Source organism: Cupressus sempervirens, chromosome 6, assembly GCF_028749045.1.
Source record: "Cupressus sempervirens isolate cs-2001-9-10 chromosome 6, ASM2874904v1, whole genome shotgun sequence".
NCBI lineage: Eukaryota > Viridiplantae > Streptophyta > Pinopsida > Cupressales > Cupressaceae > Cupressus > Cupressus sempervirens.
Window position 1 is genome coordinate 600,062,773 of NC_143123.1, and position 20,762 is coordinate 600,083,534.

At 34.6% G+C, this 20,762-nt stretch overlaps 1 protein-coding gene across 1 annotated transcript; it reads left to right on the top strand.

Annotated features, from left to right (window-relative positions):
• The first annotated feature begins 1,530 nt into the window (after nt 1-1,530).
• On the top strand, nt 1,531-20,157 carry LOC149553670 (uncharacterized). The gene is made up of 3 exons (XM_089789060.1): nt 1,531-2,408; nt 4,220-4,663; nt 19,789-20,157. Exons 1-3 carry the CDS (start codon nt 1,736-1,738, stop codon nt 19,983-19,985), a joined length of 1,314 nt encoding a protein of 437 aa, XP_089645186.1. The 5' UTR covers nt 1,531-1,735; the 3' UTR covers nt 19,986-20,157.
• The last annotated feature ends 605 nt before the right edge of the window (nt 20,158-20,762 follow it).

Below are 20,762 nucleotides of genomic sequence, written 5' to 3' on the forward strand. Positions count from 1 at the left end.
TTAGTGCATGAAAACCATAATATTAGTAATACCCATAATGATATTGATACAAAAACATGCACTCCATCATAGTGTCTAACACAACAATTACTCAAGTTTTAAATAAAGACCACCTAAGGTCATAAACAATAGTAATAAAACTATAAGTCCAAAGGAAACTAAGTAACACTAAGTAAAGAAACATAGGTCACAAAGGCCAAGACAAGCCAAAATGCAAAAACCAGAGAGAGGGCTCAACCCTAACTCTTTGTCTTCTTCTATTCATCAGTGAGCATTATAAATGCCCAATCTTCTGTGAGGAATTGGAATAGCTCCTTATAGTTTTCAACATCCTTAGCATTTTTGTTATTGTTAGCTTGCATCATGCACATCATGGTAGCCAAGCAATGCATCAACTTTAGTGCGAAATGACACACATTGTAAAGCTTTTCATCCACTTTGCTAAGCTTCCCATCCACCATCGCTATCTTTTCCTCCACTTTTTGTACCTCTCAATTAAGTTCCTCTAGTTAATTGTAGGACATGTTTTATTTCTTCCACAAATAAAGTCAAACACTTATTTTATGCCTTAATATATTTAGCCACTTCATCATATGATATAAAATAACAAAATACATATTTAATGACAATAAAATCATGTATTCCACAAATCATGCATTAACTTCTTAATCGATTAGTTTATTTAGAGCTTATTATACTTAATCATATTTAAAGTCAACTCATTAAATTATATTTTAAGAAAAAAATGAATATACATACATACATATAATCAAACACTAGATCTTTTTAAAATTAAGGTAATTATATTTATCAATAAAATTTTAATCGCATGAAAAAATATCTAATTTATTAAAATATCAACAAAATATGTAAATAATGTAGTTTGATTGAATGAATATACATATAATAATAGTTGCACTATCATCTAATAAGATTCTAATTCTTCTTTAATACAATTATATTTTAAATGACTTTGACAAATAGATACATATATAATAATAATTGCACTATCATCTAATAAGATTCAAATTCTTCTTTAATACAATTATATTTTAAATGACTTTGACAAATAGATACATATAATACAACAAATTCTTGGTCTAAGTACTCACCCCTAAATACTTGGGACTACAGAAATATTAAGTTATTCAACTAGGCTAAATAAATAAAATAAATAATAAATAAATAATTTTGAAATACCACCAACCAAAGGTTTGACTTGAAATTTTCAAAGGAGTGCATGTGGATATTAATAGAGACGTGATCGACGAGAAATTAAAAAGGAGCCTCACGTTTCAACTCCACATATATTCCTAAGATTACCCCTAGAGACATAATTATCCATGTTGTTGGTCAATAATATTAAAAAGATTTTAAAACTTCCCCCAAAAGAAATATCGCTACAATTGAATAATCGAATTAACCCTCTTTCTCAAAATTCCGTTTGTGATTCTCAATTTATCTAGGGTTTGGTAGATTCCTCGACCGCATACGGTGTAAAATAAAGGTCTACAGTTCGAATCTCGGAGCGCCAAACATTTTTTTTGCGAAGGCCGGGGATACCCCTCTCCCAAAACTCTTTCCGAGAACAAAGTCACGAAGTTTGCTTGCGTTGCAAGCGAAGGTTCAGAATTTTAATGGCGTAGACGAATGCAGAAAACTTGTAAGAGCGGAAACCCCCGGGGTCGGTGCTGCTACGCCTTTTCGCTTTTACAGATAAATTTCTCTGAAAAAAATGCCCACTTTTTCTGTTATTGCCTTGGACAGAATTTTAGAGCCCACTACTAGTAATAGCAACCGCAGTAGAGATAATAATAATAATGGTAGCGCGTCTGGTAAGAATAAGCTTCAAGATGAAAGTCTAAATAATGCCTCGAAGAAGTCGAAAAATGTGATTTCACCAGCACTTTACGCAACACCTCTGAGAACTCCTATTCCCGACTATCCGACGTCTTTTAATCCTTCTCCCTATGTCGTGGATCACAAACGACGCGTGCCTTTGGTCGTGAAAGATGTGAAGGGATTCGAGCCCGGGACCAAGGAGAACCGAACCGAGGCAAAAGGTGAAAACGGTGTTAGTGTTGTCGAGGGCAGAGCTTTTGTGGTTTCGGATGGACCGGAATTTGTCGAAACGTCAGGGAAAAATAAATACTTGACTTTGGCTGAGGGTTTGGATTCAGGAGATAGCATGGCAGATGAGGCACCTGAGGATTCTGTTTTTGGTGCTGGAGAAATTCGTCTTAATTCTTGGCTAAGAGAGGACAAGGAAAGTGATTGTGATGATGAATTTTTAGAGGTGGATGAATGGAAGAGTGTTGCGAGCAGCAGCGATGCGGACTCGAGGTCCAGGAGGAGCTACAGTTTTAGTACACAGACTGGGCAAACTGAATATTTTGATGCAATGGAAGGTAAGGATCTTGAATGCAAATTCGTATTTATTATGTTTTGTCCGGCTTGAAATGTTGTTTCTATTGAATTTAGCTTTTCTACCCAGTTTCATAAACATTTGCAATCTTATAAAAAACAATCAAACAAAATAAAGTTTTCATTTTTCAAACTCAAAACCTATAAAAACAGTCTTATGAACAAGGTATTATGATTCTAAACAAGTTGATATAACTTCACAGAGTTATTGTATTTTTCCTTGTACCGAATTACAGAGCCATCTGCAGTGATTACCTAAGACATGATATTACATACTAAGATGATAAAACAAAAGCAATTTTTAATTTTTGCAACGTTTTTACCCATGAAACAATCTGTTAAACAATTTAAATTTTGAAAAACAAAGTAAATATGCCTTGATAGAATTTCTAGAATTCTATACGTTGAGAAACAATCAACCAAACAAAGGAATTTGATAGTTTCTACAGAACCATATGACCCGAGGGAAGTTAACGACCATAATATCTCATCATTTCATACGTTCCTTTAATCTTGACTCTTTTTTAGGGTTATGTTTTATTTACCAAATCGGTGTTTTATTTATTGGTTTTACATGACAATCCTTGTTCATGTTGCTGTTTGTTTTGCTATAGATTAAATGACTTGCCATAATTCATTTATCTGAGCTTCCTTGGTTGTGGGTCTCAGAAGTATATAGTTTAATTGTTTTTGAAATTTGCCTCTTTCACCAATCGGTATTGCTACAGACTATTCTTTTGGAGTCAAGTTTTTATTTTCACCACTTTTAAATTTATGGACTCAATTACTAATTTCCATCACTGTCACAATTGCTCAATTGGTAATGGAGTAATCAAGTTCTAAGTTTAATTGCCGATGTGCCATGTTGGGCTTTCCCAACGGTGGGATGTAAACAGTTATATCTATTGGTCGATAGTTAGTAAAAGATTGATGCCACTTTTCTCATTCTCCTGAAACATATTGCTTGGAAGTTGAAAGTGTATTTGTGATGGTAAAATTGGCCTATTATGCCTGATCTTTAGTGCTTCTATATTTAATGCTCATCAATGCCCCATCTAATAGTTGGAAGTTAAATAACCTCTTTTTTAATATGCTAATATAAGACCAGTACATTTGATTTTGAGTCCTCTCTTTCATCAGTGCTTATCCTCAACTAATGGAACATGCCAGGTTTTTGAGGTTGGTACTTTAGCCTGGATAGAAATCTGTTCTATGCCTTTAATTTCAATGATGCTGGCTATTTTGTTTTGTGTCATTTGCTTGACTCATTCTAAATTATATATATATATATATATATATATATATATATATATATATATATATATATAATGATTAGTAGTTAATACTTAGAGAAGATTGATGTAGCTTTTTCATCACCCAGAAACTTGTTAAACAGTAAAGATGTTATGTGGTCTTGGAGCCCATCTTTATCAAATGCATGACACACTTTAATAACCATATTCTAGCAAAAGCCTACTGAGTTTCATTTTAAAAACTAGTTTGCATTAAGAATTAATTATTAAAGTGGCTTGTGCCCATGGATTGTTTTTGTTTGTTTTCCTTCATTTGTGTAAGGTTTACGAAATAAGTTCAGTGATCTCAACTTTGGACAATCAATGCTGAAGCAATGTCTTTTTTGCAGACAGAAATTTGTATTGTTAGATTAAACAAATTACTAATGAAGATCACATGTGTTTGCTATAGATCATTTTGGCTAATATTTGATATTTGTGATAAAGTGATTTACTTCCTCAATCAGTATGAAATATTTGCTTGTTCATCTTTTCAAATGCAGATATCTACACTGAAGATGTAGCATCACAGACTTCAGAGTCCTATAACACAATGCTACAAAGTGAACTTGATCGGTTGAAGCATAATCTCTCTATAGAGAGGGAACGATGCAAGATGGCGGAAGAAACATTAACTAACATGAAGAACCAGTGGCAAGAGATGGCAAAGAAGTTCTCATCTGCTGGTTTGTCTTTTCCATCCATAAAAACTGGTTCACCAAGTCAGCCTTTGGAAGAAAATCCTGTTGATGAAATCTGCACGCAAATTATTGTTGCAAGATTGGTATCTGGAGCTATTGGAAGGGGTTCAGCAAGGGCTGAACTGGAGGAAGAGATGGAGACAATTATTGATGGAAAAAATCGTGAAATTGCAAGATTGCGTGACAAGATGCAGTATTATGAGGTGCTCAATCATGAAATGTCTCAAAGGAACCAAGAAGCCATTGGTATGTGAACCCTGAACCTGCTTCTTATGCACATGTATTCTGTTTTGAAATCATTTTTGTTAAATAGGAGTTAAAAATTTTAGGTAGCAAAATATTTGTGGCTCAAGGTATATCATAGAATCTTTTAAGTTTTTGATTGGCAGAAGTCCTTGAGATATGAACTTAAAACACTAAAGTCTATTAAGATAGGCAAATTTCATTGTTTGTACCATATAATTCATAAATAAGATTTAGAACTTCAACCTTTTCATCACTGTACAAGTTTCACCATCCATTGTTTCCATATTTAGGATTTTCTAAATTGCTACCATACTGCATTATATAATAGTAGAACTTTTGACAAATGGATGTGATTATGGCTGATTAAAAAACTGTTCGATAGCAAAAGGTGCTGCAATCTGAAAGGATAATCAATTGTTGTATACCATTTTACTTGGCCTAGATTTTACTAGGATTACAGGCTATCTACATCCCTCTTTTTCAGGGAACTGTCACACGGTGCCTCTTTTTATTTTTTTACCGAGTCAAAACAAACTGTGCTCATATCAAATTATCTATTTCATTCCTTTGATGAAATGCTGAAGTAATTCACACAATCACAGCACACACACAAACCTAAATTCTTACTGTAATGCTAAACTAATATAAATTTTGAAATATCACGAATGCTTATATTCTGTACAACTTGCAAATCTTGATGGTATATTGAGTCCAAGCTAAAAATTGATGGGAACTTTCTGAAAAGTCAATTTTCATCTTAATATGTAATGCCTTTTACCGTCTGTCCTTAAGGAATCCTTGCAATTTTTATTCTTAAGGGTGATTTGCACTCTTCTTCCTAGCCATTGCTTTCTATAAGATCTTATTGGCACACACATGGCAAGTCGGATACATTCTGAAGTTCATTACCAACTCGATCTGTAGACAAAAATCCACACTTTCATGTGCTTTTCCGAGGTCAGCAAGTTGGAGCACTATGCTATGCCAATTTTTTTCGACATTTGTATGATTGGTCCAATGAGCTTTCTTCTGATGTTGACAAGTCTGATCGTTGACTGAAGTTCCCCACTCTAGGGACTACTGGGCCCCAATTCTTTTAATGGAGACTTGGACTCTTTTTAAATTAGATTTTTTAACTACATGTTCAATCACAAGAGTGGCCTTGTTATATCAAGTTTATGTCAAATAATGCTACCGTATTGGGATTACTTGCACATTTGGGAAGTCTTCCCTTATATAGAGTAAAATCTATCTCGATCCAAGTTAATATTAGTATCTCATACTGTAGTCTCATCCTTGCACTATCTCCTGTCAGAAATGCAAATCGATTTTCCTTTAAAACAACAAGTTAGAATTTTATAATTTGCTAATTCCTTTCTAATGTTTCTATACCTTTCTCTGCACTTGTTTGTTCTGCTCGTTATTCATAAAAATGCTTTCTCTGCACTTGTTTGTTCTGCTCAATATTCATAAAAATGCTTATGCAGTCTCTGCACCTGTTTGTTTGCTCAGTAATCAGGAAAATGCTTGTGCTTATTTTTCTTTTAAAGGTTTAAATGTGCCACCTTTTTGGTTGTAGACATTGGATTATTTGACAAGAATCTTAGTCAAGATTCTCAAAGGCGATACATGAATACGATTCATTTGAAGTTTTGCGCAGCTATAAGCTGATTATGGATTGTTGATTTTTTAGTGTATTACTGTCTATTTGGTATTGGTCGTTATGCAACAGTTCAATTGATAAGTCCAAGTCTTGCTCTTTGTTTATGGATGAAGAGTTGTGTTTCTCTTTTTCGTGTCAATCAGGGACCATACTGTTTGCCAAAGTTGGGTTAGGATCTTGCTTGATTTGAGACAATAAATGCAGGAAGTCTAGGATGTGCTTGGAGGATAGCTTTCTTGCATGGGTGAATGACCATCATTTTTCTAATTGGTTCCTCTTTCTGTGGTCAGTAAGTGAAGATTGGGATTTGGCCCCTAGGTTTTTATTAAAAATTTGAATTTTACTTTTCAAGAATGTTAATTATTAGCTTAGGGAGTTAGATAAAGTAGCAGTTACTTAAGTTTGTGTTAGGTTTTGACTTTGAGCCATCGATATCCACCAAATACATCTTACTACTTTACCGCCTTTTATAATTCAAGGCATCTGAACTCTTCTGAGTGGTGTTTAACATTTTTTCTAGTGTAGATACTTTGTAGGGCAAAAAGTTGCTTTCGTTTTTCTCTAAGATTCCATTTTGAATATAACTATTTCGAAGATTTTTTTCTGCAATTCCTGTCTTTGCTTTGATTAATATACCATAGGAATCTGATTGTTAAACGTCATTGCATTCTTTTGGAGGTTTTCTTACTGTGAAATAATTGGTTTGTTTTATTTTTAAGAGAATGCTTCTTTATATGTATTTTAGCGCATTGAGGTGTAAAGTGTATTTTTGAGTGTATGGTTGCAAATATTTTCAAATGGTGATGTAATTGTGTGTTATGAATGATTCATATGAATTTTTAGAGACTATCAAGAACTCATGATAATCAAATCTGAATAAGAGAACATTTTGGCTGTAACAAAACCAGAACAACTTTAAGGCAGCAATTGCATTCATTGTTTTGTGTTGATACAAGTGGTTCTGCCAATGCCATGGCAGTTCTGTTAGTGGCATGGCATTTTTGTCATGATACCTATGGTGGTTTTTAAAATTTGTACGAGAAGATGAGCTAACGACAAAGTTCGTGATTTTACAGTTGACTATTTAAAAGGACGCTTCCAAGGTATTGTATTTGTAAGATGTAAGAGCCTGCTTGTAAGGCATGAATGGAAGGGATTGTGAAGGTGAAAACTAGAGAGTTGGGGTTGCTGTAGGTGTAAGATCTGTTGATACATTGAAAAGCTGATTGAGTGTTACATTGTGAGGAATGGTATACACGCTTTAATTGAGCTCTTTGTAATTGTATTAACCAAAGGAAGGATAGGAAACTGAGCATTTGCCATTTCCATTTGGTTTTTGTCATGCTGAGATTTCCACATAAAAATGTTTGGATCAATTTTGTTATGGTTATTCTTTGATTGATCATATAGTTAATTTGTTTGTTTCTTTATGTGCACGTAACTCTTGAATTATGTTACTATGAACATTTTTCAGAAAATGCTACGGCCCCTAAGAATCTCTTGTTGCCTAGTTGCATGCCACATTTATCTTGTGTAACATGCTTGCATGCTTTGTATAAGCTCCTTACGGTGCTCCTTTTGGAATATATGCTGGTCAACTACAATGCATTGGCAGTTATTTATATTTTAGTTATCAGTAATAGTAATGCGGAGACAGATTACAACTACCAGTATGTACTACTGCTGTGGTCACATCTAGGATCTAAGGATACAATACCATATATTTGCTATTGTGGAGGCAGATAGTCTGATTGAGTGTTATTAGTTTCCATAGGCATTCTTAGCTACTTTGCCTTCTTCAGTATATTGATGAGTTGATGTATATGAGAGACATTCTCTTTGTGATATTGCTATCAGGATACAACTATGTAGTATTGAGTCAAACTTAAGTTAAAAACCCATATTTTATAGTGGCTCATAAGATCCCATCCCTCATGAGAATGGAACATTTAACACTAATTGCATCTAGATGATTCTCATAGAGGTGAAGCATTGGACCTTCTTGGGAGATCACTCATCTTAGTACTACTCCAACTCAAGTCACTTAATTATGGAGTTTTCTCCAAGGTTAAGCTCACTTAGCGTACAACCCCATTTGCGAAACCTTCAGCAAGTGTTGTGCCTTATGAAACATTTATTTTAGAGCCCCTTTAGCTCATTAATTTGATAAGTAATAAATATTTTCCATGGCAAGTCAAATTGTGCTATTGCTATCAAGATTCAACCGGTGTAGTCTGTGAGTCAAACTCGTTGACCCATATTTCATGTATAGAGTTTCACAAAAACCTATCTTTCATGAGAATGAGTGAAACCAAGGTTGCATGGGTACTTGTACCCACACCCCTGGTACTCGTACCCACATACCCAAGTACCGGGTACACGTATCCCACGTACCGGGTACTCAGTGGAGAGCATCATAGCTAAGGACCTTGATTAAGATTCTGATTTTTTTTTTGGTTTTTTAATTTTTGTATTAGCTTGTTGATTATCAAACTTAATTCAATACCAAATCAGTTTGAAACTTTGATACTCATTAACAATAAACTTTATCACTGTTCAAGTCATAAGTTTATCATTTGCAATATGTCATTGTCATATGATTTAGGATCTTCTTGTTCATGTTTAAAGTCTGCCTTCTTTGTTATGCATCTAAGCATTTATCATGTATTATTATTTCAAACATATAGTAAATCTGAAACTGAAAACAGTACATTACATTTGCAAACTTTATCACTGTTCTTGTTTTGAAAAACCATTGTCATGACTCATGACTCATAATTTCAGATTTTTTATAAATATAAAAGTATAATTTTTAAATAAGTTTGACATACCCAATTACCTCTGTCCCCTATTATGAAAAATACTTTAAACATTAAACATTCAGCAATAGCATATATATATATGTATGTATGTATATAATAATTTGACTTATGGCTCATATTTTCAAATTTCTTGTTTTGAATGCTCAATGTCATGACTCATGACATATTTTGATTTTTATATTTTCTATAAAATATTAATTATATAGAAAAAAATTAGGCATACACACGTACCCCCATCCCCTATTTTGAAAAATATGCGTACCCGTACCCGTTCCCATTCCCGTACCCACGTACCCGTGCAACCTTGAGTGAAACATTTAACACTCGTTGCATCTAGGTGATCTGTCATGTCACCTTCCTGAATAGAACCTAATAATATTAAATAATGTTTATAAATTTATAAGATTAAAATATGATAATATTAAAGTCTGAAAATAAATAAATAAGTAATACTAAAAGTAAAATATAATTATAAATAAATAAGTGATAAGTTGATAACCCAATATAATTATAACCCAATATAATTATATAAACAAATAAGTCGAATATTACATATATTTGATTAAATAATATATTTTGTGTTATACTGTTCATATATAAAATATATTATATTATATATAATACCACATAAAGTATCTATTAAACAGTCATCATATAAAATAAACCCCGATAAAATATTTTAAAATAATACCAAATATAAGTCCTGTGACTAATTGAAAAGTCACGACTATTACCATATGTGGGTATATAGGAAGACGACAAAGGGGGAGAAATGGAAAAAGAAGCATTGAAGGCTTTATATATTGATAATGAGCTTTTCGTTTGCTTCAGGAATTGGCAAATCTACCTAATGCATTAGGTGATTCTGCAAGAGGAGTCATCATAAATTGTTGCTATTTGATATGGCACGGGTCCCATATTCCAGACCTGAATCTATCAATTCAAGCAATATCAAACATCACAGTAATTGCTTGACGTGGTGATATGGTGCTCTATAATATTATTACCTTATGTTTGAAGACTGTAAATTCACCAAATCTTCCACAAAGGACCCAAATCAGCACAAATGTTGATGTCTCTTACTGCAATCTCATCCTTGGAGTATTTCCTGTAAGAAATGCAAATTGATTTTCCTCCAAAATAGAATTGATAAGCAGGTTGATGCATGACAAGTTAGAATTTTATTTGCTAGTTCCTTTCTAATGTATCAATACCTTTCTCTGTACTTGCTTGTTCTGCTCGATATTCATTAAAATGCTTGTGCAGTCTCTGCATTTGCTTGTCTGCTCAGTAATCATGAAAATGCTTGTGCCTATTTTTCTTTTAAAGGTTTAAATGTAACACCTTTTTGGTTCTAGACATTGGATTAGTTGACAAGAATCCTAATCAAGATTCTCAATGGTGAACCTTCAAATGTTAGCATGCCATTTAAACATGATAGAACCTTAGCATACAACACTTAAATAGTCAAACAATAAACTCAATGCTCAATACGTATTCATAATTCATAATTCATTTTCAATATGCATGTAATATTAAAATAACAACTCGCAAAATTAATGCATAATTCGGAATTCATTGTCAATAGCAACAAGAACATGCTCCCACCTTCCAAAGTGAGGCATACTGCTACCATTTAAAAATTAAGCCTGATATAAATTATCAGTGTACATGTTGTAGGCATATTGTTACAATTGCTTTCAAAGATAATCATTTACAGATTAGTGCTTGCACATGAACTAACATTCCTATAAAATACTAACATGAAAAACCCTGGAAACTGTGCTGGAGTTGACTGTTTTAGATTTGACATTGACTTTAGAAAAGGCTGCTACAGATAGTGTATGAAGTGCATGTCTCCCAATGTTATTCTCCCTCTAGACCACATTTAGCTATGAGCTAAATTGGGGATACACCATTATACCCCTAAAGCCAACCTCCCCCATTTCATTGTAACTGGACAGATACTAATACAAAATCATCTGCTATTCAGTTCCAATCATGATATAGGCCTGTTACAGCAAGAGGACATTCTGATGCAACCTCCAATATTCACCAAATCTTCCATAAAGGACCTAAATCAACACAAAACCAACCTAGCACTGATGTATTGCCTTAAAATGACATAAACATGATGTTCCATGTCTGTAATGCACCTTTCATACTTTCCCAAAACCTTTCAAACAATCTGCTATATGATTCTGAGCATGTTGGATGACTGTAACAACATTGTTAATTTCATGATTCTTGATGTAATATTGCCAAATACTAATCGGAGGATCCCAAATAGCAGGTTAGAACTACCAAACAGTAATAACTATAATAGGGCAAACTTGGAAGTGCCCACTTTAATATTAGAAATGAAAGAGTTTTATAAAAGAAAGCTGTGTTCTTTTAAGTGCAGATGCAGCCCATCCCATTGGGGATGCCTATCTGTCTCGGGGACTTTTCCCAGGTTTCCCCAAGGCATCCTCTGCCATTCCCCAACAATTTTTGGTGAAGTCCTCAAGTTTCCATTTGGGGAGGACGTCCCCTGGCTATCCCCTACGGTCTTGGAAACATCTGCGATACTGGGATGGGAGAAATCAAGTTGGGGACGCATGCCCGGGTTACACTGGACTTTGAAGAGATGTAAATGGTAACTTGACATTCTACCGGTCAAATTGGCTAAAACCTTGGGGAATGTTAAATTGTAATATAGACTTCAGGATGCAACTGGATTGAGGATGGTCCCTTTTAAGTGGCAAATTTTGGTTTTATACCCTAGGTCTGGCATCCATTATGTGACAGGCCAGGAAAGTGAAGAACTGAGTTACAGAGATAGAAACCAAGAGCTTAGGTGCCAATTATTGGTGGATTTGGTGGTTCTATGCGTGGACAGAGGTCTATCCAATGATGTTTGTGAGTGAAGTATTGATTGTATAGCAGTTGCTTTGTAGATCTGACCTATTAGCCTTTTAGGCCAGTGTGAACAGTGGGTATTTGACTCAGTCAGTGGTGGAACCCAGTTCTGAATTGGGTGTATATAGAGTGATTAGGAAAAGGCTATCTGAAAGTGCCATTAGTTTGGGCCTGTGTTTGGGAGTTTCAAAGTTTATGGCTAGGTAAGTCCTCAAATAGGGCTACAAGCAAATGCCCTTAATTGGTGTTGTGGGTCTTTTGTACTGTGTTCCTTTGATTGTTTTGGATTCCTAAATTCAGTGAATGAGCCTTAAGGGCCTAACCCCTCTGTGCAAAAGCATTGTAGTGTGACCCTTGTACAGCAAAGGTTAACACAAGGAAGTCTTCTTGTCTAGAAGGGAACTTGATGTGAGAAGTTGTATAATAAGAGGAGTTGGGATTTGTTGATGGGGTCAAGGAAGATTGTCTAAGGTCTAGTACTTGTGTATCAAACTATTGTTGAAGCCCTCATAGATGTCGATGACTCTAGTTGTGTGGTTAGTCCTAAAGGTTTGATAAGGAAGGTTAAAGAATTTTGTCTTGCATTGGTATACCCTGTGCATCAACCACCAGCTCCCAGTTGATCTCCTTTGATTCAAAGAATAGCTTGTCTGAAAGGTTGTTGAAAATATATATTAATGCTTATTTGTGCAGAATTCAAATCCATGATGAAGAGTTATTCAGAAGTTGCCAAGTACTCCCCTTTTATTAACCAATTCCCTGTATAATTGGTTCTTTTAATAATTCACTCAATCAAAAGAAAGAACTTAAACTGGATCCAGGCTTGGAAGCCAATGTTGGGATCGGGTTCTGGGTTCGATATTTTCCTGATTGAACCAACTTATTTTTAACGATGAAAGTTTCAAACCATGGTTTCCTTTTTGAGCTAGTGGGAAAGGTAGCCGTGAAGTAGCCTATAGGGACAATGGGTGTATCTACAGATGTTAAATGTTCATAGTGCCCATATAACCATGTTTGAGTATCTTGAAGTACGGGGATGCTCCCATGAACAAGCAGTCCTCCTATTGAGGTGGAATGCCTATGTTCAGATAGCATCCATACTCAAATGTTTGCTGCAAAAGAAGATGTAAAGATTCTTCTCTTGAGCATGGAGGTGTAGATTTTTTAATTCTAGTATAATTTCTGTTGAAGGTGGTGGGTGAGATTTCTGGTCAAGCAGGGGAAGTATAGGCATGCTAGAGAGATAAATAATTGTAATTCACTATCTCAAAAGCAGATATACATCAATATTTATACCGACTCTGCAAGATACAATGGCAAAAAGATGGGCTCAATAATGAGCAGAATGGAATAAATCAGATCTGCAGAATAATAGTGAAATAAGAGCAGATTAGATAACTATAAAGCAAAGCCACTGCAAGAGAGCTACCTCCTGTTTTTAACAAAAAGAGTTGAATTAGCAATCTGATGATTAACAACTATTCCCTACTATATTAGGATCATTGGGCAGCATTAATCTCATCCCAATTAGGTCAACAAACCATATAATTATAAATTAGAATGTGTGGTGTTGTAGATGGTCGTCTCATATCATAAGACATCCAATGAGTTAAAGGGATAGCAATCATCAATCAAGAAAACAGTAAGTACCGCTATATTGTAAAAGTAATTTCTGTATAATTGCTAAGGAGACTTATGCATTCTTATCTGCACAAATGAAATGTATTTGGAACTTGATTACTGTAGAATGTTCTCTAGTAGCAACGGTTAATGTGATGGTATTTTGCTTGAGTTCCTAAATCCAGGCCTTGATGCTGTGTCAGATTTGTGCAGGAAGTTTTGTAACATAATATCTTGTAGCTAAACATATCTCGTCGCTTCTTACCTAGGTTAAAAGTAGTCTTATGTTGAGATTGGCAATTTTTGTCTTGCTGCATAATGAGATCTTTTTGCCACACCAAAGCTGGACTTTACTCATCTTTTCTTTGGCAAAATGTATCTTTTGTGTAAATGAAAATTGTTTAATAAAGAATTATATCTTCAATTTTTTCAATCATCTAGCATTTTTTAGTCAATAATCTCATTTGAGGACTACATAAACTTTCTGAGTACTTGTTGCAAACAAGGTCTGCCAGGTTCAAGTTGTGTCATGCTGATCCTCATGGAAATCTTCTGGCTGTCATTACTAAATATCTTTTGGGAATCAACAAAATGTTTAAAATTGAGTTTAAACTTTAAGTCATTTTTTTGCCAATTCATTTTGTCTAATATGTACCCTTGCCTCTGATCACATATTCCAATATATCCAATAGGTAAAGGATGTATCATGTCCTTGCTTCCACGTTCAGCTGCCTAATCAGTTCTAGTAAATGATTGTTCATGTTGTAAATTCTTCCACTTGATGAATTTGCTCCTTCTCTGAATGAGACCCTCTGGTTTTGAAATGATTCTTTGTTCTTCATTTAACTCTAAAATTTTATTCAAGTGATCTAAAAACTTGACTTGTAGAAGAATTCTAATCATGAGGATATGGGCAACTCTAGTCTAAATGCTACACTTTCAATGCCTTATAAAGATCATAATATTTAGGTGCCAGCTGGTTCTTGTTTTGTTGCTTGAGACATTTTTTTTATGTGGCTTTAGCTATAGGAATACCCAATCACGTATTTGGAAAGTAGAAACAATGTTCAGCTGCCTAATCTTCTGTAGTAGATTCTTTATATGGGAAATTCCACTTGATGCATTTGCTTGTTGTTCTTCTCTGAATGAGACCCTCTGGTTTTGAAATGATTCTTTGTTCTTCATTTAACTCTAAAATTTTATTCAAGTGATCTAAAAACTTGACTTGTAGAAGAATTCTAATCATGAGGATATGGGCAACTCTAGTCTAAATGCTACACTTTCAATGCCTTATAAAGATCATAATATTTAGGTGCCAGCTGGTTCTTGTTTTGTTGCTTGAGACATTTTTTTTATGTGGCTTTAGCTATAGGAATACCAAATCACGTATTTGGAAAGTAGAAACAATGTTCAGCTGCCTAATCTTCTGTAGCAGATTCTTTATATGGGAAATTCCACTTGATGCATTTGCTTGTTGTCTGAATCATAGTCTCTGTTTCCAAAATGATTCGTTGTTCTTCATCTAATTCTAGGATCTCGTTTCCAGTGATCTTAAAAGGTTTATTCATGAGGATCTGAGCAACTTTAGTCTAGAATATATATGCTACACTTCGAATGTGCCTCAATACTTTATAAGGATCATAAATATATGTTATACCATCTTCTGTCCAATGTCCTTATTTTGTTGCTTGAGATATTTGATTATGTGGCTTTAGTTTTAGGAACATCTTACCTCCAATTTATAAATTATTCAAGTTTCAGCCACTTAATCTGTTGTTGTAGACTCTTCATGTGGTAATTCTTCGCCTTGATGCATTTGCTCCTTGTCTGAAAGATAGGTTTTGTTTCCAGAATGATCTATGTTCTCCATTCAACTCTAGGATTTTTCCAGTGATTTTAGAACATGACACATAGAAGCCTTGGTATATTCGTGAGGATGTCGGCAACTCTAATTCATAAATTTATGTTGAACACTTCCAATGTGCTGAATGTAGTCTTCAACCGTGTTCGACTGTTGAAGCCTAGTTGATTGAAATAATTGCTAATACTAGAACTATCATAATGTTTCACCTGTTCCTTCTCAACTATAGACCATGCAATTTAAAGTTCTGGGAGCCATTAAAGTTTAAACAAAATAATTTGCTGCAACTTCAAATGAAGACTCGCAATAAGTCAACTGCATCTTTTGGGACACTGATATGAGAGGATCTGAACCATCAAATTTGTGCTTATCAATTTAGGGACAGAAATTACATATAGCCAAAGCTTGTTCGGTGCTTCAATGATCTTGTTGCAAGAAGCATTTCTTCAGCAAGAACTCTATTTTCCTTGTATTTGACCTGCTTGTGTCCCTTGATTGTTTGAAGTGAACAACTGTTGTATGCTATTGCCAATCTGTGTGACCCAGGCTTTCAGATCTCAGGTCCTATTACTGCGATCATCAATTTGGTTTTTCCATTTTAGTGATTGCTTTTTTTTTATTTCTTTTGTTTCAGATTCTATTCCTCTATTGGATGGAGTCTTGCCTGGTGTTTCAGACAGTCTAGACTTTTTTTAAGTGAAATTCACGAACAGGAAAAAGCCCAATAGTGATTTTTCCTGATGTAATGAATGCCCAGAGTGATTCCATTGTCTGGTACGTTCCGCAGATTGCTGAAAAACCTGAAATAGTAGGCATACGGAAACTACCCAACTGAGACAATTATAATGACTGCTATATTTTCCATCAGCCAAAATCCCAAATCTAGACATTTCATTGGATTTGTTAGTGCAGAAGAAAACTGTATATTCTTACTGCATGATTTTTATGATTATGATAAGCAAAAAGGTTTGCTACTCGAAGTACAAGGGAAAGTTGTTCCAAAAAGATTTGCATTTACCAGGAATATTTGCCTATTGCTTTGACAAAGGGATCTGTTGTGTTAAGAATGATGTCCAGAATCACTTCTCTGATACTTCTTTTATTGAATTTCAATTTACTTATTGTGCAGATAGAAATATACCAATATTCATAACAACTCCATAAGATTGCTATGGCACAGGGGCAGACTAAATAATTGAACAACGCACCTCCACGTTGAGGGAGCAACCTCCAAAGGTCCTACAATAAGAACACAATTCACAATATGATGGTCAACTTCTTCCTCTGACCTATATATGCCATCTTTGGGTATTATTGATCTTTAACGCAATAATCAATATATCAAAGAATTAAGAAAGCTGTAAGATAATGGTAATGTCTTCCCTAGTTGCTCTTTATATATCATAGTACATCCAATGAGATAAGGGCATAACACTAAAAATATTAAAAAAACCAAGAACACTGCTATATTGTAGAATACTTTCTGTAGTTGCCAATGAGACCCAATGAGACCCATGCATTCTCATCTTGCATAAATGAAATCTTGGGAACTTCATCAGTATATAATATTTTCCGTTAGTAATATTTAATAAAATGTTTATTCTTTTGATTTCTTAAAGCAAGGATAATGTGCTGGGTCAATTTTCATAAGAAGGACTAGAAGTGAATATGTTGCAACTTGATGCATGTTGCTGCTTCTAAGATTAGAGCTAGTTCTGTAGTTGTCATAAGTTGACAGTGGCACTTGGTGCTTTTAGTCATACTGCATAAAGAGATCTTTTCTCTTACATTGTTGCTTTTGCCAAAGTTATCTTTTGTCAATATGAAGGTTGATTAATGAAGAAACTTCAACTTTTTCAATCATGTACAGCATTTTGTAGTCTCTCTGTCGGGTGGATCCTTTCCCACTCTGAGTTGGTGGAAACAAGACACGCCGACTCATAGTCTGGCAAACTTATTCCTTATAGAAGGTTTCTATATGTCTTTGCTAAACATTATTTTTGAAATTTATATTTGTGAGCCAAATTTTTGCCAAGCCTGAAAAGCCTGTTTTGTCTGCGTGCGGAGTTCTTCAGTGTTTACAGGTAACACTTAGATCATTAAAGTGTATGATTTCAGCATGGCTTTGACCTAAATGGTTTTGTTTTGTGGTTCAATTAACAATAGATTTGCAGAACCTGTAGGATTTCCCAGTATTATAACACGATTTTTAGAATCTCTCAGTAATTTGACATCTTTTCATGGCCGAGGATGTTTTTTTATAGTCATCACAGACTTTGTGGAGATTTTGCAATAACTCTAAGCAGTCATATTTCACTGCATGTTTTTTGGAACCTTCTGCTCCTTAATAGTCCTTTGTGGGCATAACATATTATATCTTTCTCTTCATAGCTGGATGGATTTGCTAAAACACTTTTGTAATTGGCTCTGGTATCATTCGAAAACTGCTTTTAAACCTATATATGATGCTATAAGTTACAGATTGGAGTCACAACTCTACCCAAAATTGAAATGGGAAATAGTAAATATATTCACATTTTATGGATTGTTAATTTTATTTGATTAAAGAAGCTTAAATAGATTCTTAAAAGCTTTGTTGAGGGCTGACATAGGGTACTCTGCTATGATCATAATTTTCTAACAGGTTTCAGTTGTTTTTGCTTAATGGCATCTTTGCATGACTTTTATACTGGATTCACAATCTTTTAATTGTAGTTAATTTCCTCCCTTAGTCTTCTTGTTAGCTTGTCCTACTCAGAATATAAGGGGTTTTCAACATGGTGCAAGATGTTTATTTTCAATTTTGTCTTAAAAGGGCTCCAAATTAAATACCTAAAAATAATATTATAATAAAAATATGTCCGAATTTAGATGGTTTAAAACTTACCCTGAAATTAACGTATGTAAAAATGAAAGGTGCTGCTGGGGAGAAAGTACAAAAGAACAAAAGCAGTTTTAATTAATGAGGTAGGCTAAGGGCTAACACCAGAGGAAAAACTTTCATTCAAATGAGTACCTTTTCAAATCATGGGAGGCAAGCTGCTTCTTGTTTCCTTTTTTTTCCTACTGAGATTTTTTCTTTTATAGAATTCACAAATGTGCTGTTCTTCTACAGTTCCTCTAGGAGTATTGATTCTTTAGCTGTGTGAATTAACATGCATTTATGTAGATCAATCTGTGATTAATAACTTTGGTGTACCTCTGGACTTTTGTTCATGCCTAAGCACAAGTTCCATGTTTCCCAGTGCCTCTGGTTCAGTCGCCTAATTTGAACAGTAGTTTATCATATAAAGTGGGAAGACACATGAAACACTGAAAAAAAAGAGACGAAAGTAGCAATAATCAATATTGCCTTAACACCTTGTTTGATGGTAGTTTATCTGGATGTTTGGACCTCAGTAACTTTCTCAACCAGCTGCTAACCTCGGTATCGCAGTCAAGATGGAGCTTCGGAGAATTCAATGAAGGGAGGGTGTGAGATAGGAATGAAGGTCAAGTATCCTTAACAATCTCTTATCGCCCATCTCGTCTAGTCAATCCATCCAGGGGGTGATCCACCTCTACGGGCTCTTTCAAACTAGTTTACTTGGTGCACCAGAAGGATGTGCCACCGAGGGTGAGGCAACGATCTTTCCTAGCATAATCTCGTGTGAAAAGAATGTTATTTTTTTAATTCTAAGCGTCAACACTCCCAGGTTCATTTTTTCCAAGGTTGCAACAACTTTTATGTTAGCTGAGCTTGATTTCTGGATTCCACTGTAGAATTATGATTTATCTGCATTCCATATTGAGAGCTGAGCTTGATTTCTGGATTCCACTGTGTAGAGTTATTTGTATTCCATATTGATAGCAAAACTTGATTTCTGGATTCCACTGTGTATCAAGCTCCGCTATCAATGATGACATGTGGAAATCTCATGTCTTGGTCTTGAATTTTTTGTTCCTTGAATTCCAATTGTCTTCAAAATTACTTTTGCACTATACATGTTTTTCAAGTTCTCATACCTATCTGTACTCCTGGACACATTTTGAAAAGAAATGGTCTCTTTACCCAGCACACCTCCCTGTCCAGGGCTCTTGGGTGTACTGCAAATTTTTCATTCATTCAATGTGTTCCATGTTAATTATATTTTCTTTTTCTGGTCTTGGAAAAATCGATATTTCCTGATTGTGAGCATTAGATTTTGCAGGTATCATTTCTCTACTCATGGATTTGAAGCATATGCTTTGTAATAATAATAATGTTTCGGTTTTGCAGAGATTGCACGCAGACGCCGGCGCACACAAAAGAAAAGACACAAGTGGATCTGGGGTTCAATAGCTGTGGCAGTCACCATTGGCACAACAGTTTTACTCCAGTCGTACCTGCCACGAAGTGAAAAGAGGGATTATAGATCTCAATGGGCCACTGATACTGACAATTATCGAACTACGTCTGATAATTTAGAGATCTGAGCCACATTATGCTTTATATTATTCATTTAAAATTGTCCCCAGACTATTGTGTTTTGTTCAACAAAACTTGATGCTAATAGGCAGTTATTAGTGATTCAGTAATCTTGTAGATTTGAGCGGAGAGTATATAGAGTTGTATCGTTGAGTGATAAATAAAAATTGCATTAAATAACATTTTTGTTTAATTGTTGACCTGTATTAATGATGTAGGTATTTATTAGAGCAGTTAATAAAAGATGTAGAAAGAGTTGGTACTTACAAACTCGGGAAGTATCTCAAAGTTGAGTTGACATTTTGTTGAAAAGTTAAGATTATAAGTTTATATTGTCAGCTCTGGTGTCAAAAGATAGGGTAGAAATTTAGAATAGACGTATGGCCAAGAGAAAAGTAAAATTATTCAAAGAACTTAATTTTAACATCAAGGTGGGGTTCTATGTTGTGTGCAGAGAACAATTTTGTTCAGAATTCGTTTCTATTGGCAATAGCCACCTAGGTAAAACACATCTAGCACTGTCAAATAAAAATCCCACATTATCCGTTATAGTTATTGTTCAATGTAATGCTTCTGTATAATTCATTTTGGTAGAACACTGCTGTTGCAGATGAATTTAATTTGCTCTTCCCACAATTTAGTTTTCAATGTGGCCACATATTCTTTCGTTTTTGAGGGGTCTGTAGAACTGAAAAATGAGTAAGCTATCTCGGGGAGAGAGGACTGTAATGTCTATCCTTGCATCTAGTTAGTTTGGTTTTCCATTAGTCTTTCCCTTGGTTCTC